Below are 22756 nucleotides of genomic sequence, written 5' to 3'. Positions count from 1 at the left end.
CTTTTTTTTTTCAATGCCTACAGCTCAAAGTAATCAGTATCCCAAAGCGGCCTCTTTGGGGTGGCATATCCTGGACTCCTACAGTTGTCATGCTCGGGGAAGGCATCTTCTGTTGCCCACCAGTAGGAAAAAGCCAAGGTGACTGATGAAGGACAAGAGTCCCACCTCAGACGTGCCTCCCTGGGTCACCCCCATGCTCTCCCCTCCTGGGAAGTCTCCCCAAAGCCAGACCCTTTGCCTTATGCAGGCCCCCCGCGAGAATGTCCCTACCTGCTCCCTATGGAAGGTGCAGATGGCATCTAGGGTTGTGTATTGAAAAAGTAGTCCACTAATATTGATCTGTGTCAGGGATGTGAATTTCTTAGAAACACAAATTAAAAATACATACGTTGAAAATGCATCAAGTGTCTCTCTAGCAAGACAGGGAGTAGATGAATTCTCAATTGCTTATAATTCCTGAATGCAAATGTCACTGATCATTGAGATAAGCCTTTTATTCTGGAATTAGTTTGTGATATATTTGTGCACATGTAGTTAGAGAGTAAAACTCTCCAACCTAACACATTAGTCAAAATGTCTCAAGGACATATGTGTGTATATATATATTTTTTTTTTAAAAAAAAAGGTAAAAAATTGAATGTATTTACATAGCTCCTTGCCAGGAAAATGAAAATGTTTTAAGTAAATACTCCAGGAGCTGAGATTAGATGAGAATGCTTGAGATATGGGTGGCATTTGAATACTTCTTACTTGGCTCTGCTTTAAGAAATACAATACTCTGAAGCACTCGCTAGTGCATTTACCAGCCTCTTGGGGTGCTGAACATCAAGGAAGAAGTGCCAGCTGAGATCCTGGGAAGCTCAGCTTAAGCCGGGAGTTTATGTAAATAGCCTTTGTCCTGAAGATATATGTATGACTTAAAAAATAAATAAATAAAAAACCTCTGCCCATGGAAGTCTCTTTTCAAATAAGAGACATTTAATCCTGGAGCCACGGAGTCCTGGCAGATTTCCCGAATTCAAACCGAGTCCATAGATATAATCTCACTGCTTTGTCAGCAACGAAATAGCTAGATTCTGGAAGCAGCTCCAAAGATCCGGGGAAGACCTGCCATCTGGTGGGAAAATGAAATCACTGCTAAAATCCGGTTCCATGCTCCCTGTTGCTTTGTTGCCAATTTGTTTACAGCCTACCCTTTAGAGCAAAATGAAATGATATTTTAACTCAAACACCACCTGAGTCATGATTGCATCAAAAGCTATGTGATTATCCCTGCTATCGTGCTTCTTGTTCTGTCTTACCTTTTCTCTGGCAGGTGAAAAAAAAAAAAAGAAGAAGAAGAAGAAAATGACAAATGACAGATATTTTGCTTTCATTCTATCTGGTCACTCAGTTTTCCCTACTCATCACTTCCTAGTTTTCAGAAACGGGCATAAACTCTGTAATTACAAGAAGGGCAACGTCACACACAGCTCTGATGACTTTGGGAGGTCAGGGATTTAGAGAAATGAATAAAATGGCAAGGGAAAAAAAGAATCTGGACACAGGTCTGAAAAGAGTGAGCCTTCAGCCTGGACTCTAGCCCGGTTTGCATTTGAGGATATTGTCAGCTGCTTCAGGCCTTGAGTCTCATTTCTCAGCTCTGATGCTTTCAGTTTCTCTGTCAGCTGAGTTTTCATTTGGAGACAATACTGGCAGATGCGCACGTGCTTAGGTAGAGATGTCAACGCAGTTGAGGTGCTTATATGATCCTGAGGCTAGATTTCAGTGTTATAAAGATATCAATAAATGCTCAGCTCCTACATACCCCTTATTATCAATTTACTGTCCACCAGATTTCTCTCTTTTCAAAGTAACGTGGGAGTGAGTTGAGGCATTTTCTGTAGGATTTTAAATGTGATGTATATATGCATTCTTGTGTGTGTGTGTGAACGATATTCATATTCAGTATTTTCTAAGTATGAATTCAAAATCTCTCTGCTCAATCTACAAGTTATAGAGAATAAAACTAATTTCCTCTCAATGCAATACCTTAGACGTGCATTACTACTAAACCATCAAGAGATACATCTAAATTCTCAGTTCTTTATCAAGTGAAAATTTCACATAAGGAAGGACAGGACACCTGGACTCAAACCTTCTTCTTTTCTCTCTTTATTCCCTATAGTTAACCAAAAGCAAGTGCCATGTTGAATGGTGAGTTTGGCCACATGGGAGGATCTGGTCTGTGTTGTTTTCCATCAAATGCTTCCAGGCCTTTCAGCCTTGCTGTTAGCTTGCATCCCCACTCCTGACCCCCCTCCTCAACTCCCTGCAACATTGTCCAGACTGCCTGGAGAGGTAGGGTTCAAGTCTCTGGGATCCAGCTATGTATGTCATCCCAGCCAAGTAAGTGCTAACCACCAACTCCAATTTTAGGCAGATGAGATGATTTAAGAAACTCTAGCCTATTCTCTGAAATACACTATACTTTTTGTGTGTTCTCAGATGTACATAAGTCTATTATTGTCTTGATCTCAAGTCAGACCGAGCTATTTTTTTTAACTCTTTATTCTCAAAAATTTCAAGTACATACAAAGGTAGAGAGAATAGCGTAACGAACCTCCAGACACGCATCACCCAGCCTCATCGACTATCAACTCAAGACTTAATTTTGTTCTGCCTAGATCCCTCACTATTCAGCCCGACTGGATATTTTGGGGAGAAAACAAGAGCAGACATCATTTCATTTAATTTTATCAGCAAATACTTCATTGAATCTCTCTGCAAGGTAGAGATTCTTAAAACAATGTAGTCATCATCCTTAAAAACAAAATTCCTTAAGGATATCAAATATCATGTTAGGATTCGGGTTTGCCTGCTTGTCTCATAAACGTCTTCTTACAGTTTGAGTCAGGATCTAAGGTGCACACATTGCATCTGAATGATATGTTTTAAGTGTCTTTTAATGTATAAGGTTCTTCCAAAGAAAATAATAATGTAAAAGGTTCTTCCTGTTTTGTTTTGTTTTTTTCAAATTTGTTGGAGAAACTGACTTACTTCCATAGAATTAAGAATTCTATAGAATTTCCCAAAACATAAATCATGTTGGTTTGTGATTGCCAATGAGGAAGACTGGAAATGGTTTCTTTTTGTTAGTTATTTGGAGCAACTTGTGCAGAAACTGGACTGTTGTGATTTTTGTATATCAGTTTCTTTCCTGGTCTATCACATGCCATATATTCTAGAAAATATATATTCTTTATGTCATATATTCTAGAATTGTTTTGCCTGTGAATTGCTTCCTATCGAGATGTCCTTTGGACTTGTTTTTCTGTGAATTGATAGTTAAATCTTGAAGCTTCAAAGATTCAGATCTGAACTTCTGGGAAAACTACTCCATCATGAGTACTATGTATTTTCTATCAGGAGACACATAGCATATGGTTGTTTTTTGTTATTGTTTGTTTGTTTTTATAAAGTTAGCAGCTACCGGGGCAGCCCCAGGGGGCTCAGCGGTTTAGCGCTGCCTTCAGCCCAGGGCCTTCCAGAGAGTGAATATTTCTGAGAATGGGACCCTGAATAGGCACCCTTCATTGGATAGCATTGCACTGTGCTGTAGATTCAATGAGCCTGGTCTAGTTGTTTGAAAATTGTATTTTTTACTTTAAGCAAAATCTAATCTGACAAAATGGACGAATATTTTTTTAATTAAAAAAAAATCAATGAAAGATTATACTACTAAAGACACCATTAAGGGAGAGAAAAGGCAAGCTACAGAGTGGGGAAGCTTATTTGCGAAACAGAGAAAGGATACTAAAAAGGACTTGTATTCAGATATGTAAAGAACTTTACCAATAAATGACAAAAATACAGACAGCACAATAGAGAAAATGGGCAAAATCCTTGAATAGTTACTTCACAAAATAGATGTTTCACAAAGATCAATAAAACACTAAAATACTATTTAATTTTGTCATCTGGGAAATATAAATGGAAACCACAATGAGATAATACTACAGAATCATAGAATGATTAAGTAAAAAGACGGACAGTACGAAATCATAACAAGATTGTGGAGAAACTGGAAGTTTGTGTACTCCTTCTGAGAATATATTCCAGAAAACCATTTTGTGCAATCTAATGTGCATCCATACCCATTATGACCCAACAATTAAATGCCTACAGAAGCATACGCACATGTGGGGAGAAAAGGGAGATATATGTGTGCACAAAAATACATGTATAGAAATATTCATAGCAGCATTTTTTATAATAGTTAAAAAAATAGAAGCAACTCAAATGTTCTTCAGTAGTAGAGCAGATAAATAAATTTTAGTATATTCATACAATAGGATGCTCTGAAGTAAGGGATAAAAAGAAAGAAGCCAGACACAAAGGAAGACATAACCTATGATTTAAAGTATTTAAAACTTCCAAACAAGAGAGAAAACTAGTCTATGATTTTAGGAGTCAGGATACTGGTTAGCTTTGGGAAGAAGGGTTGGAAATGTGATGGGTTAGGCAGGGTAGAGCTGCTGGGGGCCTATTAATATTCTACTTCTCAATCAGGGTAGTAGTTTCATAGATGCATTCAATGTATATCATGTCATTGAGCTGTCCTTATAATTTGTGCCTTTTTCTAAAACTATTACATACTTCAGAAGATAAATTTATCAAAATATTGTATTTATAATATGAGCAAAAGACAACAGAGATTAAAAAGAAAAGTAGAACTGACAGTTTTCACACTTCTCATGCTTCTCTATCAGCCACATTAGGAGGGGAAAAATGAGAAGATGAACTAATCATACCCATCAAAATGTCAGCCAAAAATTTGAAATTTTCAAGACAATTGAAATGAAGATTTAAGTGACAGTGAATTTCACCATAGTTTATACTGTGTTATGTGATGTTAGCAACTGAGAAAATGAAGCCTTCATGATTAACAATGTATTTTGAAAACTAAGCAAAAAAGAATGTGAAGACAATCGTCTACAGTTTTTCAGTGCTATTTATTCTTATGCTATAAGCAACAGTACATCATTACCTTTAGACCTCACTAAAGGGACATCTGGGGGGCTCAGTGGTTGAGCGTCTGCCTTCAGCCCAGGGCGTGATCCTGGATACCCAGAATCAAGTCCCACATCGGGCTCCCTGCATGGAGCCTGCTTCTCCCTCTGCCTCTGTCTCTGCCTCTCTCTGTGTCTCTCATGAGAAAATAAATAAAATCTTTTAAAAAAATAAACCTCCTTAAAATTAATGTTCAACATTTTTGAGGGTTTTTTTTGTAACAGAGATAAAGAAAAAGAAACCCTACATATTATTAGGTATACCAGTCTTCCCTAAAAATGGCTAAAATAATATAAAGAAGCAATATGGTGAAAAACAAAAACCATTTCTTTTCCTGAAAATACTCTTGGAAGGTGGTTAGGAAAAAAATGCTGAAGAATTCAATAAGCTAACACATGTAACAGGCATAAAGTAGTACCTGGCACTTGCTAAGCACAAAATAAATCTTAGCTGTTATCATTATTTGTATGGACAAATGACTCAGTAAGGGAGATTTTCTGCAAAGTTGCACTAGAGCTTGCTTTTTCCCCAACATACGTGCCTATTGTATTTGTTAGACTGCGCTCGATAATAAAATCCATGAAGTATTTTTTATTAATGCATGGGAGAAACCACTCTTCTATCCCTTACCGACCTCTTTAGCACAAGCATTGCCTCATGGAGGAACTGAGTAAGTACAACTACTCATGGGGCAACTGCATTGTCTAGACTTTTCTAAGTGATTCTAAAGGAATATTAAAGATAGGACTCCACCTGTGAAATAGATTCCCACTGTCACTGTAGGCAGGTTAGGCAGCCAAGAACCCCTAGCCAGAAGTTTACAAAGTTCTGAATGGTGTTTTAAATATGAGATTAATTCATAGAAACACAAGTATAAAATATAGTAGGATCTTCATGATACCTTGCGACATGAGGAATGACTGGGGTACTCTTTTGTATCATTTAAAGATTTTCTGATTGTCTTAGGACAAGTCATTTTTCTCCAAGTTAAAGATGTGCTAATATTAAGATTCATTTTACAAAAAAATTAAAGTTCAGTGTTACTAAGATGTCATTGATTGAGAGTTGAGAGTTCAAATTTGTCAATCTACGCCCTAAGTGCCCATCAGTAGTCGGCCACCAGAGGAATGCCCACGTGCGTCCTTGATCTGGTCCTTCGATCAAAAAGGACCAAAAATAGCTATAACAAAAGAATCATCCTATATAGAATATTTTGAAAATGGATTGTTTAAAAATATTTCTGATGTTATATGCTTCCATTGCTGGAAACAATGCAACTTCTCATCTTGCAAACTTTAAAAACTTACAAACAAAATTTCTAACCATTTATAAAAGCTTCCACAGAATATCAGTGTGTTTAAATCCAATAGGGAGGGGTGCCCGGGTGGCTCAGTCCATTAAGCAGCTGACTCTTGACTTCAGCTCGGATCATGATCTTGGGGTCCCGTGATGGAGGCCCTCATTGGGCTTTGCACTCAGCTGGGGAGTCGGCTTGTAGATTCTCTCCTCCCTCTACCCACCCCTCCTGCATGAGCATTTTCACTCCCTCTCTCTCTCAAATAAACTAATTAATTAATGAAAAAAATCCAATATTGAAATATTAACTATCACTTTGACATCAGGGAAGATAGGAATTTACTAGCCAATTTCAACAATATCTTTGCAAAATTAGTAGGCATCATTGAAAATATGTTTCATGACTTGGAGCAACTGACAATGTACTTTTTCATTTGGATCCATGTAGCTTTGTGAAGTATATCATTTTTAGCAGTGAGAGCCACTAAAACTTAGTGTATCATCCGGCTGAATTATGAAACAAACAACTGAATTGCTGTATCACATTAATCAAGATTTAAAAAGTAATGAAAATGATTCAACCATTTTTCTCAATATTATTAACAAATAATTTTGCTTAAAATATTTTTACCTCAACTTTAATCAACTTTATCATTTTAAAATGTCTACTTTTTTAATGCACAGGATATATTATTAGTAGAGTAAATGTACATAGTTACATATGTGGTAGTAGAGCACATACATAGTTTTATAAAACTATCTCATGTGAGATATTTCTGTTTAATGTTTCAAGTTTTCATCAAGAACATGCAATCAGAATGGCTCGGAGGTCACCAATGTAGAGGTTGGCAGGAAAGAGAAAAGATGGCAAAACGGATGAGTGAATAAGGATCCAAGAGATAAAAAGGAAGATGAGAGAACAATGTTACTGGAGATTGAGAGGAAAATCATTTTTTTCAGATGATGAGATGGTTATCAGAGTTACATTCAGCAGAATGCTTAGGAACTGTGAGGTCTGAGAAAAAGCCATGGGATTTATGACTGATGGCTAAAAAGTTATTGGTGGAAATATTTTCAGTCAAGTGGTAAGAACAGAAACCAGATTGCATTCTGTAAATACCCATATAATAAGTGAGTGGGAGGGAAAGAAAAAGAGCAATAAGAATAGATCACTCTTACTAAAGCTTGGCAGAAAATGAATGAGGCAATGGAGAGCAGGGTCAGAGAATACAGTGCAAGTGGGTAGAATAATGGATGAAGTCAAAAGGGGGAGGCACTGGCTTTAGAAAGAGGACAGGACCCTTCCTAAGAAGGATGAGAGCTCGAGTGCATTTCTAAGACAAAACAGGGAAAGCTGTGGGAATTGATTTCAGATGTCCACAATCTCCATCAATGACATGATTACATGACCTCCTAAGATTGAGGAATGCCAGGCTGTGACTGCGAGCTTGCTAAAAAGAGGAAAAAATTTGAAATATCATCTCTGGATCCCCCACAAGGAACCGAAACAGAGATCCTCAGATAACTGAGCAAACTTGAGGACCTAGATATCACCAGGGAACATAAATTTTTTAGAGACAAATGGGAAAATTATCAGCCTTTAAAAAAAATAATCAGCAATAAGCACCGTTGGAGGACTGGCAACGAGAATAGAATGGGAAGTGAGGATCTTACGACCACAGTGAGAAAAAGATATTTGGAGCAACTTGTGTAGTTTTTTTTTTTTAACTTTTTATTCTCAAAAATTTCAAGTACATACAAAGGTAGAGAGATCCTTTGGGTGGGGAGACAAAGTGAGGCAAGGAAGCTGGGAGACAGAAATGGATTGCAAATTGAGAGGGATGACTGGTATTAAGAAAGTAGGAGCACAGAGGAGCATGCTAAAATCCACAATCTTGATGACGGAGCAATTCTGAGGGACCATGAGATCCAAGTTCTGATTGTTTTTACAAGAGGCTTAAAAAAAAAAAAAAAAAGAGGAGGAAAACAGTTCTGCAGAGATGTAAACGTTAAGGCCTTCTGATGTCATGTCGGGAGAGGAATGACCAAGGGGAGGACGTGAGCCGAAGAGCGCATTATGAGCAAAGTGGGATCCTGGAGATGACTATAGGGTCATGTCAGGATACTGTAGAAATTTAGAGAAGGTGTGGAATGGTAGACCCAGATGGTGCTTTACAAAGGGCACGGGGCACAGGGTGTAAGAACAGCCTTCATGGAAAGGGTTTGCAGGAATTGTTGCCAGGCTTGAGTTGAGGTGAAGAGGTGGGAAGCAGCCTTCAAGGACTGCACCCTGTGTTAGAGGCTGGTTCACAATAGCATGAGATTTTTACATTTTAGCAACACCTCAGTGGCAAACATGCCATTTAACATTTTATATAATGGGAATACTTAAAGAAACAGTGAGATGAATCATATTCATCAAAATCACTTCTAGCTCAAATAATAATATGGCAGTGTTTTATATCAGGTTGCCAGGATGGATACCTTTTCAAAGACTTATACAGAAGGCTGTGCTTTAATACCCACAAGGTTAAAATGATTTCAAATGTAATTTTTAAGAAATGAATTTAGAGTACTTTTCCTCGATACAGAACTATTATATGGTACACTGCAGTTCCCATCTGCCATCTGCAGCAAGCGTTGCTCTGCTGGACACTTTTCAAATGCTATTCATATGTCTACTGATTAAAAACTAATTTCACGAAAAACTAAACAAAAAATAAGTCACGTGCTTTATTCTACTGTAATTTCTGTTTCTATAATTCAAACTAAGATTAATTTTCCTGTACTTTGGTCACAGACTGCCCACACGGAGTCGAAGAGTTATGATTTTTCAATTAAAGCAGGAGCTATGGAAGTCATAACAATAGTCATATGAATTAATAATCTTAAAATTGGCAGGAGGGCAAAATAAAGAGAAAGAAGAAAATTTATTTCTCTACAGAATTATTCCAGCATCCATGCATCAACATTATAAGTGAGCTGACCTTGGTGTTGTGTAGGGGATGCCCTTGCCGGAGCAGCTCTAAAACAGCAAACCCTTGTGCGTGCTTGTCCGTTATCTGGAGTGACACCGCTAACGTCTTTGAGGGCTGGAGGGCAGCCGGACTTCTCATTTATCTCCTTACGATTAACAAATGTACAGATTAGCTGTCGCTTCTGGCCTCATTTTACAATAAAGATATATTGGCTAAGCCTTGCTTCAAGTGTCCATTTCATTTTGGGCTAAATTTATGGAAGATTCGAATAGCAAGAAGCAGATTGGATTGAGCTTGACAAAAGGGTGTGAAGAGGTTCTTCACCCTGAGTACTCTGAAGGAAAATTCTTAAACTTGTTTAAATCAAAGTGTGTGATTGTATTGAGTTCTTCTGCTCTCGTGAGCTAGGATTTGATTTTTCCCAAGAGGGTGGTCAAATCAACATCAAATCAGGATGGTAGCACTTGCAGATGTCAAATTGTCAAGTTCCCTGTTTTCAGCAGCGAAGAAGTAGGAAGAAGCCACTGAAATACATGCATACTTATGATGTCTTTCTTTAATACATAATATGTTCTGGAAAGATGTCTTTGAAAATGAAAGCTTAACGTCATCTTAATAGTAAATGATTTCTTTACCAGAGAACAAGGAACAATCTTTGATATATGATGCATGATAAGATCTCTAATAGTTCCAGCAGGGATTTGTCTTCTTGGATCTGGTCCCAGTAAGTTCAGCATTGGAGGGCTGAGATAGAAAGCTGTCTTTTTTTTTTTTTTTTTAATCAGAACAACTAGGGAAGCAGAGTAGGCATATTCCTTTTCCATGGGCCTATTGCCTGGTCTCTGTCCAAGGGAAAGGGCAGGAAAGATAGAAAACCCCCAACTCTGAGATGTCCTGAACTTCTGGTGTACTTGCAGCAGGCGAGAGAAGGATCTGCCCCCGTGTTAGCTATAATTGGGCCAAGAGTGTCTAAGTGTCAAGCCATATGCAAGCACCTGGTTTTGCTCCTCAGGTCCCAGTTAGCTGACCGCTCAGAGCCCACCCAGAATGGTCCCGTATGAAGAAGGTGTGCATGGTTGAGGGAGGGAGAGTGCTTGCTGCAGAGGGTAAGGGGCGCCAGCAAAGAGTCTCACCTGGGAAGGCCATGTTCTGGAACCCTGGGGCGAGCGGAAGAGGAGGCAGTGGGCTTCTGATGGGGCCTGCCAACCATGGCTCTGGGCAAAACCCCTGCAAACCACGCACGAAGGCCGCAAGGGACAGGCAAGGGGTCAAAGATGGTTTGTTGGGATTGGATAGAACAAGCTCAAAGGGCCTCTCGTGCAGTTGGTATAAAGAACGTATTCTGTGTAGAAAGGCAGGTTATTAGTACAGATGAATGATTACGTGAAACCTCAGATTATTGTCTGAAAGAGAGGACTGTTTCTATGGATGATCAACTTCAAATTATTTTTCAGTTTATATTCTCGCTTATTTAAATATTCTTCTCAGTAAAACCAAACATTTGCCTCCATTTAATTGAGACTTTATAATGCACAATAAGAAATGTATTAGTTTTTTCAAAACCACTTAATAACCTTCTAAATTATTTATGGTGATTCAACCATATAACAAACAAAAAGAGAAAACACACACACATTAAAAGACAGATGGCATAGAGGATTACATGTTCTCTTGGAACGATAATTTGAATATGCAAACCTGTGTTTCTTATGATTGGATTTGGAACCTCATTTCTTTATTTTAATGTATAGCTTCTGAATTGCTATTACTACTGTTCCTGTTTTAAGCGTAATTTAATGCTGAGGAGGAAAGTTACTTAATAGGAAATTTCTTCCCAAATATCACTTGAAATGTCTTCCCACGTATCCCTTGGATTCACTTTTCTGAAGTGAAAAAGTACAGGCAGTGGAAAGAAGCAGTTGTTTATAAAAGCTGAGAAGAGGATGCTTTTTTTAGTCTGTTAGGAGAGTGATTGATTTTTTTCTTTCTTTTTTATATTTTTTTTACCAAGTAAAAAAGTAAAGGACGTTATCTGGGATACTTCATGTTGTTTAAAATGTGAGTGATGTTTAGTCCCTGGGCCAAGACAGGTCCTATGTGACTTTCTAAAGAAAAGCGAGCCTCGCCCTTGGGAGAAGGAACACAAATAAATGTAATCACAAACCAGGAATCTCAGTGGATTGTTTGGAAAAGGATTATTTTTCCCCCCAACCACATGGCCTTAGGTATGAGATGAAAGACGGATTTGAAGAAAGAAAAACACTTTTTTTGGGTAATATTTATTTGTTCTTTTCTTTGTTCATAAGAAAAATTTTCAGCGTCTTGTAATTGGATCATGGCTTTCAGCGGGAACTAAAAGCAATACGCACACTACAAGCTAAGAATAACATGAAAAATGATTTAATAATCATTTTATATTAGCAGACAGGATTATAATGACTCATTTTCAATGACAAGTGAAGTGGAAATTATACAAAATAAACAGGGTTTATTTTTGAACTGCAACTGTAGAGTGGTCAGAAAGGCCTGATGCATGCCAGTTCAAATTTATCCGTGTGCTTCTCTATTCTTTACACGCATTTTATTTTTCTCATTTTCCTCTGGGTCTGATCTCCAGGTTGAAAGCTTGATATCATTGAAGCAGTACCTGACAGAGTTTTATTTCTTCCATTAATATCAGGTCACAATCTCGTGCCTGGGGAATATGGGGCCACTGTGTATACACACTAAGTTCTCAATTTCCCTAGCATAACCATTCTTGGATTTATAATTTTCATAGATAGGAACCAATCTAACTTGAGCCACAGAAATATATGGGATACCATATAACTAAAGTGTTTGTAGTGATTGCAACAGTTAATTTATTTAAAAGCATAAAATTTGCAATGCAATGTGTGTTTTTTTATGGATAAAACAAGTTAAAATAGGTGTTCCTTTCAAATATATACTAAGTATTACGTCAAAAGTGACTGGATATCACTTCTAACATATGAAAATGTAACTATGTAGTAGTCATTGATAAGCTAGCCAAAGAAAAAGTCTTAAAAATTAAGTCTGTATTTACTCCTTCATTTCTCCATTAATTTAGTAAGTAGTTATTTAATACAAACTATATTTAAAACACTGAGATAAGGATGGAGAACAATGAATAGGACACGCATAGTCCTTATCCTCAGTAGGTTTTTATTTTAAACAGAGAGACAGGGATCCCTGGGTGGCGCAGCGGTTTAGCGCCTGCCTTTGGCCCAGGGCGCGATCCTGGAGACCCGGGATCGAATCCCATATCGGGCTCCTGGTGCATGGAGCCTGCTTCTCCCTCTGCCTATGTCTCCGCCTCTCTCTCTCTCTCTGTGTGACTATCATAAATAAATAAAAATTCAAAAAAAAATAAAAAAATAAAATAAAATAAACAGAGAGACATTAAACACTAAAACCAGGTATTATTTAATTATATTGTAAAAACTGCATCCCAATAAAACTTCAAGGTCATCAAAGACTAGAGAATAAGAGTGCTGGCAAAACTGTTACGTGGCGAGGGAAAACTTGCAGGAAACTGAGACTTAGTAAAATTAAGGAAGAAGAGTTTGTGAAGAATGTTCTAGTCAAACAGAAAACCTAAGCCTTGAGATAGGAAGAAAGAGTGGTGGAACTGTAGAGCTAAAGGACATAAAAATGGGAGTCTAGAGTGCTGATCATGGCACACAAGCCTATAGTCATCGCATTTAATAATCTCCCCTCACTTCTGAAGACGTAAACACATAAACAGTAAATTAAGCCACGTGACTGTTGGAATTATCCAGGATAGTATAAAGAAAACTGTGTCAATGACAAAACTTTGAGAATGTCCTAAAAGTCAATGTTTAGGTAAATAAGGTTGAACCCAACAAAGGGGGCTGAGCAAGAAATGAGTAGTCAGAGTGGTAGTAGGGATGCTGGGCCAAGGAAAAGGAGTGGCTAGACACATCACATGCTGCTGAGGGGTAAAGCAGGGTAAATAAAGTCTGACATGCTACTGGCCAGATTGAAGTTTTCAAATCAGGATGGATGTTGTGTAGAGAACAAAGGGAAATGAGCCTAGAAAGCTGGTGGGTACAGAGAAAGCAAGGGGTCAGTGGAGCTCAGATTCCGGTGAGGTCCAAAAACTGTCCTGGTGGCAAAAGCAGTGTTGGAGATGGGAGCTTGGCTGGGCTACAGATAATAAAGGATAGGAGATGAGGTGAGAGAGAAAGACACTTGGTGATTTTGGAGGTGGAAAAGGTTGTCATGACAGGTTTCAGGTGTGATTCTTGGAGTGAAAGTCTAAGGTAGAGAAATGAAAAGTTCATTTATAATGAGATCCAGTCAAGGTGCTGAAAAGAATGTCTGTGAAGATGTGAACACCAACCAGGGCAACATGGCTGGGCAGGGCAAATAATAACCCAGTCTTTTTGTGAAAGATGGATTGTGACTAGAGATTAATAGATGGATGATTCCAACAAGAGAGGAGATGGAGCATAGCTAGCGGGCAGGGATATCAAAGCCGCAGGGATTAGCAAGGAGGTAAAGATGCAACAGACAGTACTATGGGCCAGAATAGCACCAACCTGAGGGTATCTAGGGTGTGGGAGACTAAGCAGCCATCTCTGTTTGCAGGAGAAGTGCTGTCCTCAATAGAGAATGGGATTTTAGTCAAGGTAGGGAGGTAGAGACAATGTTCTAAGAGGAAGCTGAATATGTAGTGAAAAATGCACACTATGGAGCAGAGTTCTAAGCAAGGTGGAGGACTCTGAGAGCCAAGGAAGAGAGAGAGGAAGAGGAAGGGATTGATGCTTAATGGATGGCAGTTGAGCACTGAAGCATGGAGTACTGTGGGGAAGGTCAATACCTGTCAATGGTTTGGAGAGCCAGGGTGCTGGAGGGAGGGACTGATGATAAGTAAACAAGATTGAGAGACTATGGCAGGGTCAGTAGCTTAAGAAACATCTACCTTCCTGATCCCTAGTCCTAATGTGAAGGACTAGGGAACAGGAGCCTGGCTATAAAAAGTAAAGTGAAGGAGAGGTTGGAAAACTTGGCATGGCTTGACTAGATAGAGGAGAGCCCAGTGTGAGGAGTGCCTCTAGCAAAATGTGGTTCTTAGTGAAACCCTAATGTGTTTATAAAATGCCCAATCTTCCAGGGGTTTGCCAAGATGCACCGGGGATGTTACTTGACCCATTATGATCAAACCATCAGCCTAGATCTGCTCAGCCTTTCACGTTATAGATTTCAGGTTTAAGAGCTTTGTTCAAATTCTGTGTTTCTTCTTTGAAATCTGGGATATATTATCCTACACATAATTTTCATGACCTTATATTTCCCCTCAATGTTTTAATATTATCAATTGAATTTGATATGAAAAAGCAAGAAGCTACATTTCTTCTGTAATCCAGTTTATTGCTCAGTCCTGAAAAACTATGATTTAGTAGTCATCTAATACTTTGAAATAATAATACATTTTCCAAAGGCATCTAATATCAAAATCAGGGAAGTACTTAAATGCTGGTTGAATCTGCTTTTTTTTTTTTTCAAAGATATGTGTTAAGACAAACTATGTGTCAGGCCTGATAATAAATTTAAAAATTCATACTGAGTGATGGACCTACATTTTTGTGGGCTGTGGATGAGTCACATGTAAACAGGAGTCGTGGTTTGTTTTGTTTAATATTAACATTCTAACTCTGATCTTTTCAGTTGCCCTCTGTAGTATCTATCATCTGGATCCCATATTTTGATATTAAAGAAGGAATTTGAGAATTATCTACAAATGACTTACCACACTCTATATTAATTCTACACTTAAACAATTTAAGAAATTATGTTTGGAAAGGGAGGTAGGCGGTGGTTGGGGTGACTGGGTGATGGACTTGGCGGGATGAGCACTGTGTGTTATGCTATATGTTGGCAAATTGAACTCCAATAAAAAAAATTACAAAAAAAAAGAAATTACATTTGAACAATTTGAAATCTGAGACTATGTTATATTTAGATTTGCATTCTCACACATACCCAGTATCTGGGATTCTATAGATAAATGGCTGTTGGAGGTATCATTTATCTAGTCACACAATGCTGCATACTTGCCAGAAAAACTTAATGCATATAGCTAAAAACACATTTACTTAGTTCATGAAGGATGTGGGGTTCAGCTGACTTGACTTAGTTTCAACTGATGTAGTCTGGGTTCACCCAGATGTCTGGGTTTCTATTGACTCTTGGTTATCTCAGCCCTGATGACTAGGGTAACCTGACTTTACTCTCTGTCATTCTCAACCTCCAGGAGGCTGGTCTAGGCATGTCTACGTGGTGTAGTGAAAGGACAGAAATGACCAAAGTCAATTGTACAATTATCTTTCAAGTCTCTGTGTCGCATATGCCAATATCCTGTTGATCCCAAAGAAGTCACATGGATGAGTCAAAAGTCAGAGTAGGAGGGCATGGCAAGATTACATGGGAAGGACATAGATACAGAGAGAGGTGAAGAATGGGAGCCATCAGGTCAACCATTGCACCACATTGAATGGATAAATGAACAAATGGATTGTAGAGTGGCGTGAAGAGCACTGGGCTAAGAGTCAGGAGATATATCCCTGAGGCTCGGCACCATTCATTGTGTTTATTTGGGCCAATTATTTAATTATCATAGACCACAATTTCCTTACTGGTCCTTTATAAGCTTTAAAAGCCTTTGATTCAAGCTTTCAGTGAAGCTTTTAATAAATTTAATGCTATACACAGTCTGTAGGAGGAACTTAAGGAAAACTGTTAATCATCCTATCCTTTAGTGAACCAAAATGGTTGACTGGGTAACTTTGACTCTATGAACCTTTGAATTTATGCATCCATATTAAACTAAAAACAACAACAATGACAACAACAACAACAACAACAACAAAACCTACTCTGAATTTGGATAGAAGCAAAGTGTTGAAAGTTCCACTTTTTATTTAGGTCTTTAGTTTTTGCTCCTATCTGATGATTCTTTTGAAGCATACAATGTTAGTCTAACATCAAATACTATGACATCTCTTATATGGGAGACGTGTTTTAGGGTCCATTGATGTTGTGCCTTAATGATTCATTGTTAGGATGAATTATTATTCTTAAATTGACTAGAAGAGCTTTGTCAAGTTTGCATAATGCTGATAAAAATGTAGGTTAATTTCAAGTAGATGTTATGATTTGTTTCATATAAAAGCTACAGAGAATGCAGAAATGAAACCTGCTCTTCATTATATGATATGTAATTATGTGATATATAATGAAATGCTGGGTCATTCAACTGTAATAATAAATCTGAGTGAAAAAGTTTTAAATGAAAAATATGTTTCACAAGAATAAAATGATATGCACAAACGGAATTTGAAGCAGATTTTCTGAGACTGAGATGACTTATTCTAGTCACTTGGGTGAATTTCTCAAAAATCCCACCCCTAGATTACCAAAATGTATTGATGAAAATGTAATCATTAACTCCCCTTGACATAGAGAATATTCGGATTCAGATACACAAACATAACTTGCCATATGATAAATGTTTATCTTTGTCCTATCTCTGGGAAGCATTTGTTTTCGACTGATAATTTACTCGTGAAATCATTCACTCTGGCCTGTATCATTTCAGAGTCTCCATGTAGACATATCCAAGAAACTGCACTCAAATCAAGCTGGCCTGGATTCAAAAGCACCAGGTGGTTGTCAAAGTGATTTGGCCAATCTGGAGAAAGAGAGAAGCAAGAGTGGGGCAACTCAACTAGCAGCCACCAATGTACCCAGAGGTCGGTGAAGCCACATAATACTGGTTTTAACTGCCTATGTGCCACAGGCCTAATTTACAGATTCTTACTTCCGCTTTGCTTGGAACATAAGGCTCTGTCAAAGTGATTGCCTCAGCTGCAAATCTCATTGGAATGTAGTTCCGGGGGCTCCTGGATGGCTCAATCAGTTAAGCAGCTGACTCTTGATTTTGGATCAGGTCATGATCTTGGGGTGCTAGGATCGAGCCCTCTGTGGGGCTCCACACTCAGTGGGGAGTCTGCTTCAGGATTCTTTCTCCTTCTCTACCACCTCCCTGCTCTGCTACTCTCTCTCTCTCTCTCTCTCCTTCTCTCGAATAAATAAAAATAAATCTAAAAAAAAAGAAATGTAGTGTCTTAACTACAGTGAAATGATAAACACAATAATGATAGGTCCATTCACTTTTCCTTCTTATTAGAGTTTTCTCTTCATTTATGGTTTTCATGGCCAGGAAGTATTTACTATTGCTTGTATTATCAAGAGAATAATATTTTTTAAATTTTTGCTAGAATTAACAAGAAGGATTAATGTCTTGAGAAGAGGTTACAGTAACTGAGATGTCTTTAATTTAAAGATGTGTCAGATAAGTAACCTAATGTACCTTTGAATTATGAGAGTTTTGTTTCTAGAGATGATCTGATAATTTTTCATCTCTACTAAAAGCAAAACAAGAACAAATGGGCTTGTGGAGAGGTTGATAGACTAACTTCCATATTGTAGAAATCTGGGATGAGTTAGCAAGGGAAATGAGAATTTTCTTTCTTGGCAATATTTTAGACACACCAAAGCAGCACAATTTCTATTACACTTTATCTTTGAAACTTCACATTTCATTTGTAGGAAAATGGAAACTGTAATTATTCTTAAGCATATGGGTTGTTCCTTTCCCCTCCTTATTTGGTTTTGTAGCTAGCACTCTTTTTTTTTTCCTCCAAGGGCATGTAAAAGTCAAAATACTAGATATAAAGCCTCTGAAGTGTTTCTGCTCAAACTCTGTCTGTACAATCTGGGTTCTTTCATGTAGTTAGCTTACTGGCTTTTGACACTCCTATAAAAATATCCCATAGAGCTTTTCTTATTGCCTTTTCATTGACTCTTGCTGAGTGATAAAAATGAAATTCTGCAAAGGGCTTTGAAAACCATGCATATTGCAATTCCTGCAAATTTCAAATACTAATCAAGCGTGACTATAAAGAAACAACTACTGCACTAAATATTGCTACAGTGAGTTGAATTTCAAGCCATTATTAATTCATGGAAAACTTTTTGTTCCTCCTTAAGATTATGGGATCCGAAAAAGTACCAGATAACAAAATTCCTGAGATCAAAGTTTTTGTTTCGATCATAGGAAAAACAACAACAACAACCTTATCTGATCTACTCCTGCATGTGCATCTTCCTGGGATGGTAGGGGACATCCCCAGCTCTGTACCCTGAATGAATAGTGCAGAGTATGTTACCGACCAGGGCAGCACCTGCTTGGATGTGTTGCCTGTAAGTGAAAGCTTAAGAAAAAGGAGACTTGGAATTACAGTAGTGTGTTTTTTTTTTTTTTAAGATTTTATTTATTTATTTATTTATTTATTTATTTATTTATTTATTATTTGAAAGAACAAGAGAGAAAAAAAGAACACAAGCAGGGCATGCAGCCAAAGGAGATGGAGAAGCAGGCTCCCTGCCGAGCGGGGATGCCGGCTCCAGGCCGGGGCTGGATCCCAGGACTCTGGGATCGTGACCTGAGCCAAAGGTGGATGCTTAAGTGACTGAGCCACTCAGGCGCCCCTAGAAGTAGTGGCCTTAAGCAAGTGAGACTCCTAAATTTATTAAAGAAGAGTAAAATTCAGGTGAATTTCAACATGCATTTTTTTTTTTTTTTTTTTTTTTATGATAGTCACAGAGAGAGAGAGAGGCAGAGACACAGGCAGAGGGAGAAGCAGGCTCCATGCACCGGGAGCCCGATGTGGGATTCGATCCCGGGTCTCCAGGATCGCGCCCTGGGCCAAAGGCAGGCGCCAAACCGCTGCGCCACCCAGGGATCCCCTCAACATGCATTTTTTGAGAAATTGTTTAGTATGCTCGTCTGGGAAATACCTTCATTAACTTCCCATTTGTAATTACAATCAATCACAGAATCTGTCTTCCCTATGAATTAGAGTGTGTAACAATTCCATATGTAAAAATGCAAAAGTTAGGTGTCACAAGAATATAATTCTTCAGACTTCATTTTTATCTTGTGCAATAGATGCCTCTTTATTTGAAAAAAAAAAAAAAAACTCGTTGGATCTCTAGTTAACATTTACCATGTAGCGTAGCTAGCTCACCTCTGAATAGCCCACAGCCCCCATGGAGCTCAGGAGGGGCAACTTTCTGAACTTTCCTGTCTGTGAGTGCTTAGACATAAGTCAGTCATTTCCTACATTCTCTTTGGGTAAGAATGATAGTTTTAGAGTCTGTGTAGTAAGTCACAGACGAAAACAAAAACAAAAAAATTATTAAGACAGGGGTGCTCGGGATCCCTGGGTGGCGCAGCGGTTTGGCGCCGGCCTTTGGCCCAGGGCGCGGTCCTGGAGACCCGGGATCGAATCCCACATCAGGCTTCCAGTGCATGGAGCCTGCTTCTCCCTCTGCCTGTGTCTCTGCCCCCTCCCCCCCCGTGACTATCATAAATAAATAAAAATTAAAAAAAAAAAAAGACAGAGGTGCTCCACTGCATCTTTTTTATCCAGTCTGAGACTCCTAACTCTGGGAAATGAACAAGGGATGGTGGAAGGGGAGGTGGGCGGGGGGTGGGGTGACTGGGTGACGGGCACTGAGGGGGGCACTTGGTGGGATGATATGCTATATGTTGGCAAATTGAACTCCAATAAAAAAATAAGACTGGGGTGCTGCTTCTCCAGGTTTGCTCCTTCTGGGCACCCAGATCTTATTCTTCTGGTTAGATGAAGTAGAACCAATTCAAACATGTGTCTAATAATCACACCAAGGGAATTCTTTATTTTGGAATTGAACGTAAATAACTAGAAGATTCGCCGTGAACGGCTGAATGCACCCCGTGTGATGAGAGTTTGCTCTCCTGCGGCAGGAGCCGTAACCTGTACCCCTGGGTCGGGGCTTCAGGCCCGGCTCCTCTTCTCTGAGCAGCTCATGAAAATGCTTCACCCAGTCTCCTGCTCGACCTTCTTCTGCGGGTCCTCGATCTCGTTCTGGTCACTTGGCAGCTTGGCAAAGCCCACGTCTTATTTTAGGAGCTTTGTTATTAGGTCTGTACATTGTTTTGTCCATAAATTACTAAAAGAACAGTCCCCTGAAAGCAGGATGATTAAGTGGTTAACCTTTGGAGTCTGAACTCCAACCACTGGGTTTAAATCATGACTCCCACCTGCTTCACGAGCCATTTGCTAATGTCTCCGTCTCTTTCTTTCTGAGATTGGCTCGATCATAGTGCCAGACCATAGGCTATTTTGAGGACTACATTAGATGAAATAGGTTAAAGTTGGTACAGGACATAATAAACTCCAATTGAACCATAGCCATTTTAACTAACTTCTGCATCTCCAGGGGTTGATTGCCAAGAAAAACTTTGCTTCCAGATAGCACCTTCTGCAAAGTGCTGACCATGACCACCTGCTGTGCTCCTACAGTTTCTGGGTTTCTACTTGCTTCCACTTGTTTTCCCTTTGAAAACTGTATCTTCCTGGGAACTTCATGGCCCCTGCAAATGCCATGGTCGTGGAAGTCAATTGGCAACCTTCTTTGGAGATGAGTCACTGACTCCTCTGAGTCCAAGAAATAGTGCAATTTTGCAGAGGCCTGGAAGCCCTGGCCTCCCCTAGATGGACACCTTCCCCATCTTACCTCAGCTGCGGCAGCTCAAGGAAGAGCACAGGCCTTCACTGTTTATTCAGTTTAAGCTCTATTTTTAGTAGACAACACGTGTTAAGTGCAAATGTTTGTTTTCAGTTGTTTCATGTCTAGTACCCTGGGTGGACTTCCATGTGGAACATTTACTGGGAAGTGACCTCAGGAACAGCACAGACTTCGCTGATGCCACCGGAAGCCCTGGAGCTGGTGTGGCTCTTGAGAGCTGTCCTGTGCTGGGGGCCAGGGGCCAGGGGCCAGGCCTTTATAGCACTGCATGGGTCAGGCATTGGGTACTGTGGCTCCTGAGGAAGCAGAACCAGGGGTGAGGTGGCTTCCTTCAACTGAGAGCAAAGCCATTTGGGATCCGGAGATGGTCGGTCAGTTTTGAAGAGGCTCCGGCTATTGCACAGGGCACTCATTAATTGCAGAGATTGCTTCTGGTGACCTGACTGGCTAAACTGGGATTTCCTCATCATGTGTCTCTTCTCAGCCAGAAAGGACAATCTTGTAAATATGCCTATTTGGTTTTGCCCTACATGACTGTTGTCTACCGAGCAAATTTTATAGCTTCCTGAAGAAAGTTATCTAATGGGATTTCCTTTCTTTGGACATTTCAGCTATGTCCTTCTAAGTCTTCCTCCATCTTTTTTTTTTTTTTTAATTTCTAATTTCCCTTTTTATTTTTTTTTTAATTTTTATTTATTTATGATAGTCACACAGAGAGAGAGAGAGAGGCAGAGACACAGGCAGAGGGAGAAGCAGGCTCCATGCACGGGGAGCCCGACATGGGATTCGACCCCAGGTCTCCAGGATCGCGCCCTGGGCCAAAGGCAGGCGCCAAACCGCTGCGCCACCCAGGGATCCCTTCCTCCATCTTTAGATTAAATTCATACCGTGACTCATCCTCCATAAATTCAACCTGTCGAGTAGTGAGAAGAGCCCGAGGCCAGAAAACAAAAAACAGGTACCCTAAGGTCTAGACCCAGCTCACCACACTGAGAGGTCTCGCCCTTCACAGGCCACTTCATTTTCCTGAGTTATTATGCTTTCCTCACCAAAATAGGAAGTCTACCAAGTAATCTTTGTGCCCTGTCAGTTCTGAAAGCATGAGAGTCTGGCCTCTTCTGATAACATCAAGCAATGCAACTGCTGATCATCTTTAAGCAAAACTCACATAGAAGTGATTCACCGCATGTAGGAACCTACATATTGCACTAAATTCAACAAGGGAGAGAAAACAAGCTCCATGGAAAAACTCATCACCGAGGTCAAAGTAGGAGCTACAAATGAAGAACGGATCTATAGGGAAATCAAGAAATTTTTAAGATTTTATTTATTTATTTGAAAGAGAAAGTGTGAGCAGGGAGAGGGGCCGAGGGAGAGGAAGAGGAAGGTAATCTCAGGCAGATTCAGTGCTCAGAGCAGAGCCCCACTTGGGGCTCCATCCCATGACCCTGAGATCACGACCTGAGCCAAAGTCATGAGTCGGATGCTTAACCGACTGAGCCACTCAGATGCCCCAAGGAATTTTTATACTGAGTTTTCTTTTAAGCTTAATATTTAATCTAAACTTCAGATTTTCCTTATATTATTATTACGAGAAATAGAACATGAGGTGGTTCTCTATCAGAACTACTTAGAGAATTAGACAACATTGGTGCTCTGTCTTAAAGACCTTGACTGGCGACTGACGGGATGCACGCCATCAAGAGACACGTTCTTCACGTATCATAGAACATGTTCCTGTTTCTCAA

At 39.3% G+C, this 22756-nt stretch overlaps 1 protein-coding gene across 1 annotated transcript in view; it reads left to right on the top strand.

The window, feature by feature from the left end:
• THEMIS (thymocyte selection associated) overlaps positions 1-22756 on the top strand; it is a 176827-nt gene that overhangs the window by 144575 nt on the left and 9496 nt on the right. The window contains exon 5 of the mRNA XM_025422985.3: positions 16969-17122. Coding sequence (XP_025278770.1) covers positions 16969-17122 — 154 coding nt within the window. The remainder of the gene's footprint in view (positions 1-16968; positions 17123-22756) is intronic.

This window comes from Canis lupus, chromosome 1 (assembly GCF_003254725.2).
Source record: "Canis lupus dingo isolate Sandy chromosome 1, ASM325472v2, whole genome shotgun sequence".
Classification (NCBI taxonomy): Eukaryota; Metazoa; Chordata; class Mammalia; order Carnivora; family Canidae; genus Canis; species Canis lupus.
The sequence above is the reverse complement of the archived record's forward strand: the minus strand, read 5'-3'. Positions and strand labels throughout refer to the sequence as shown.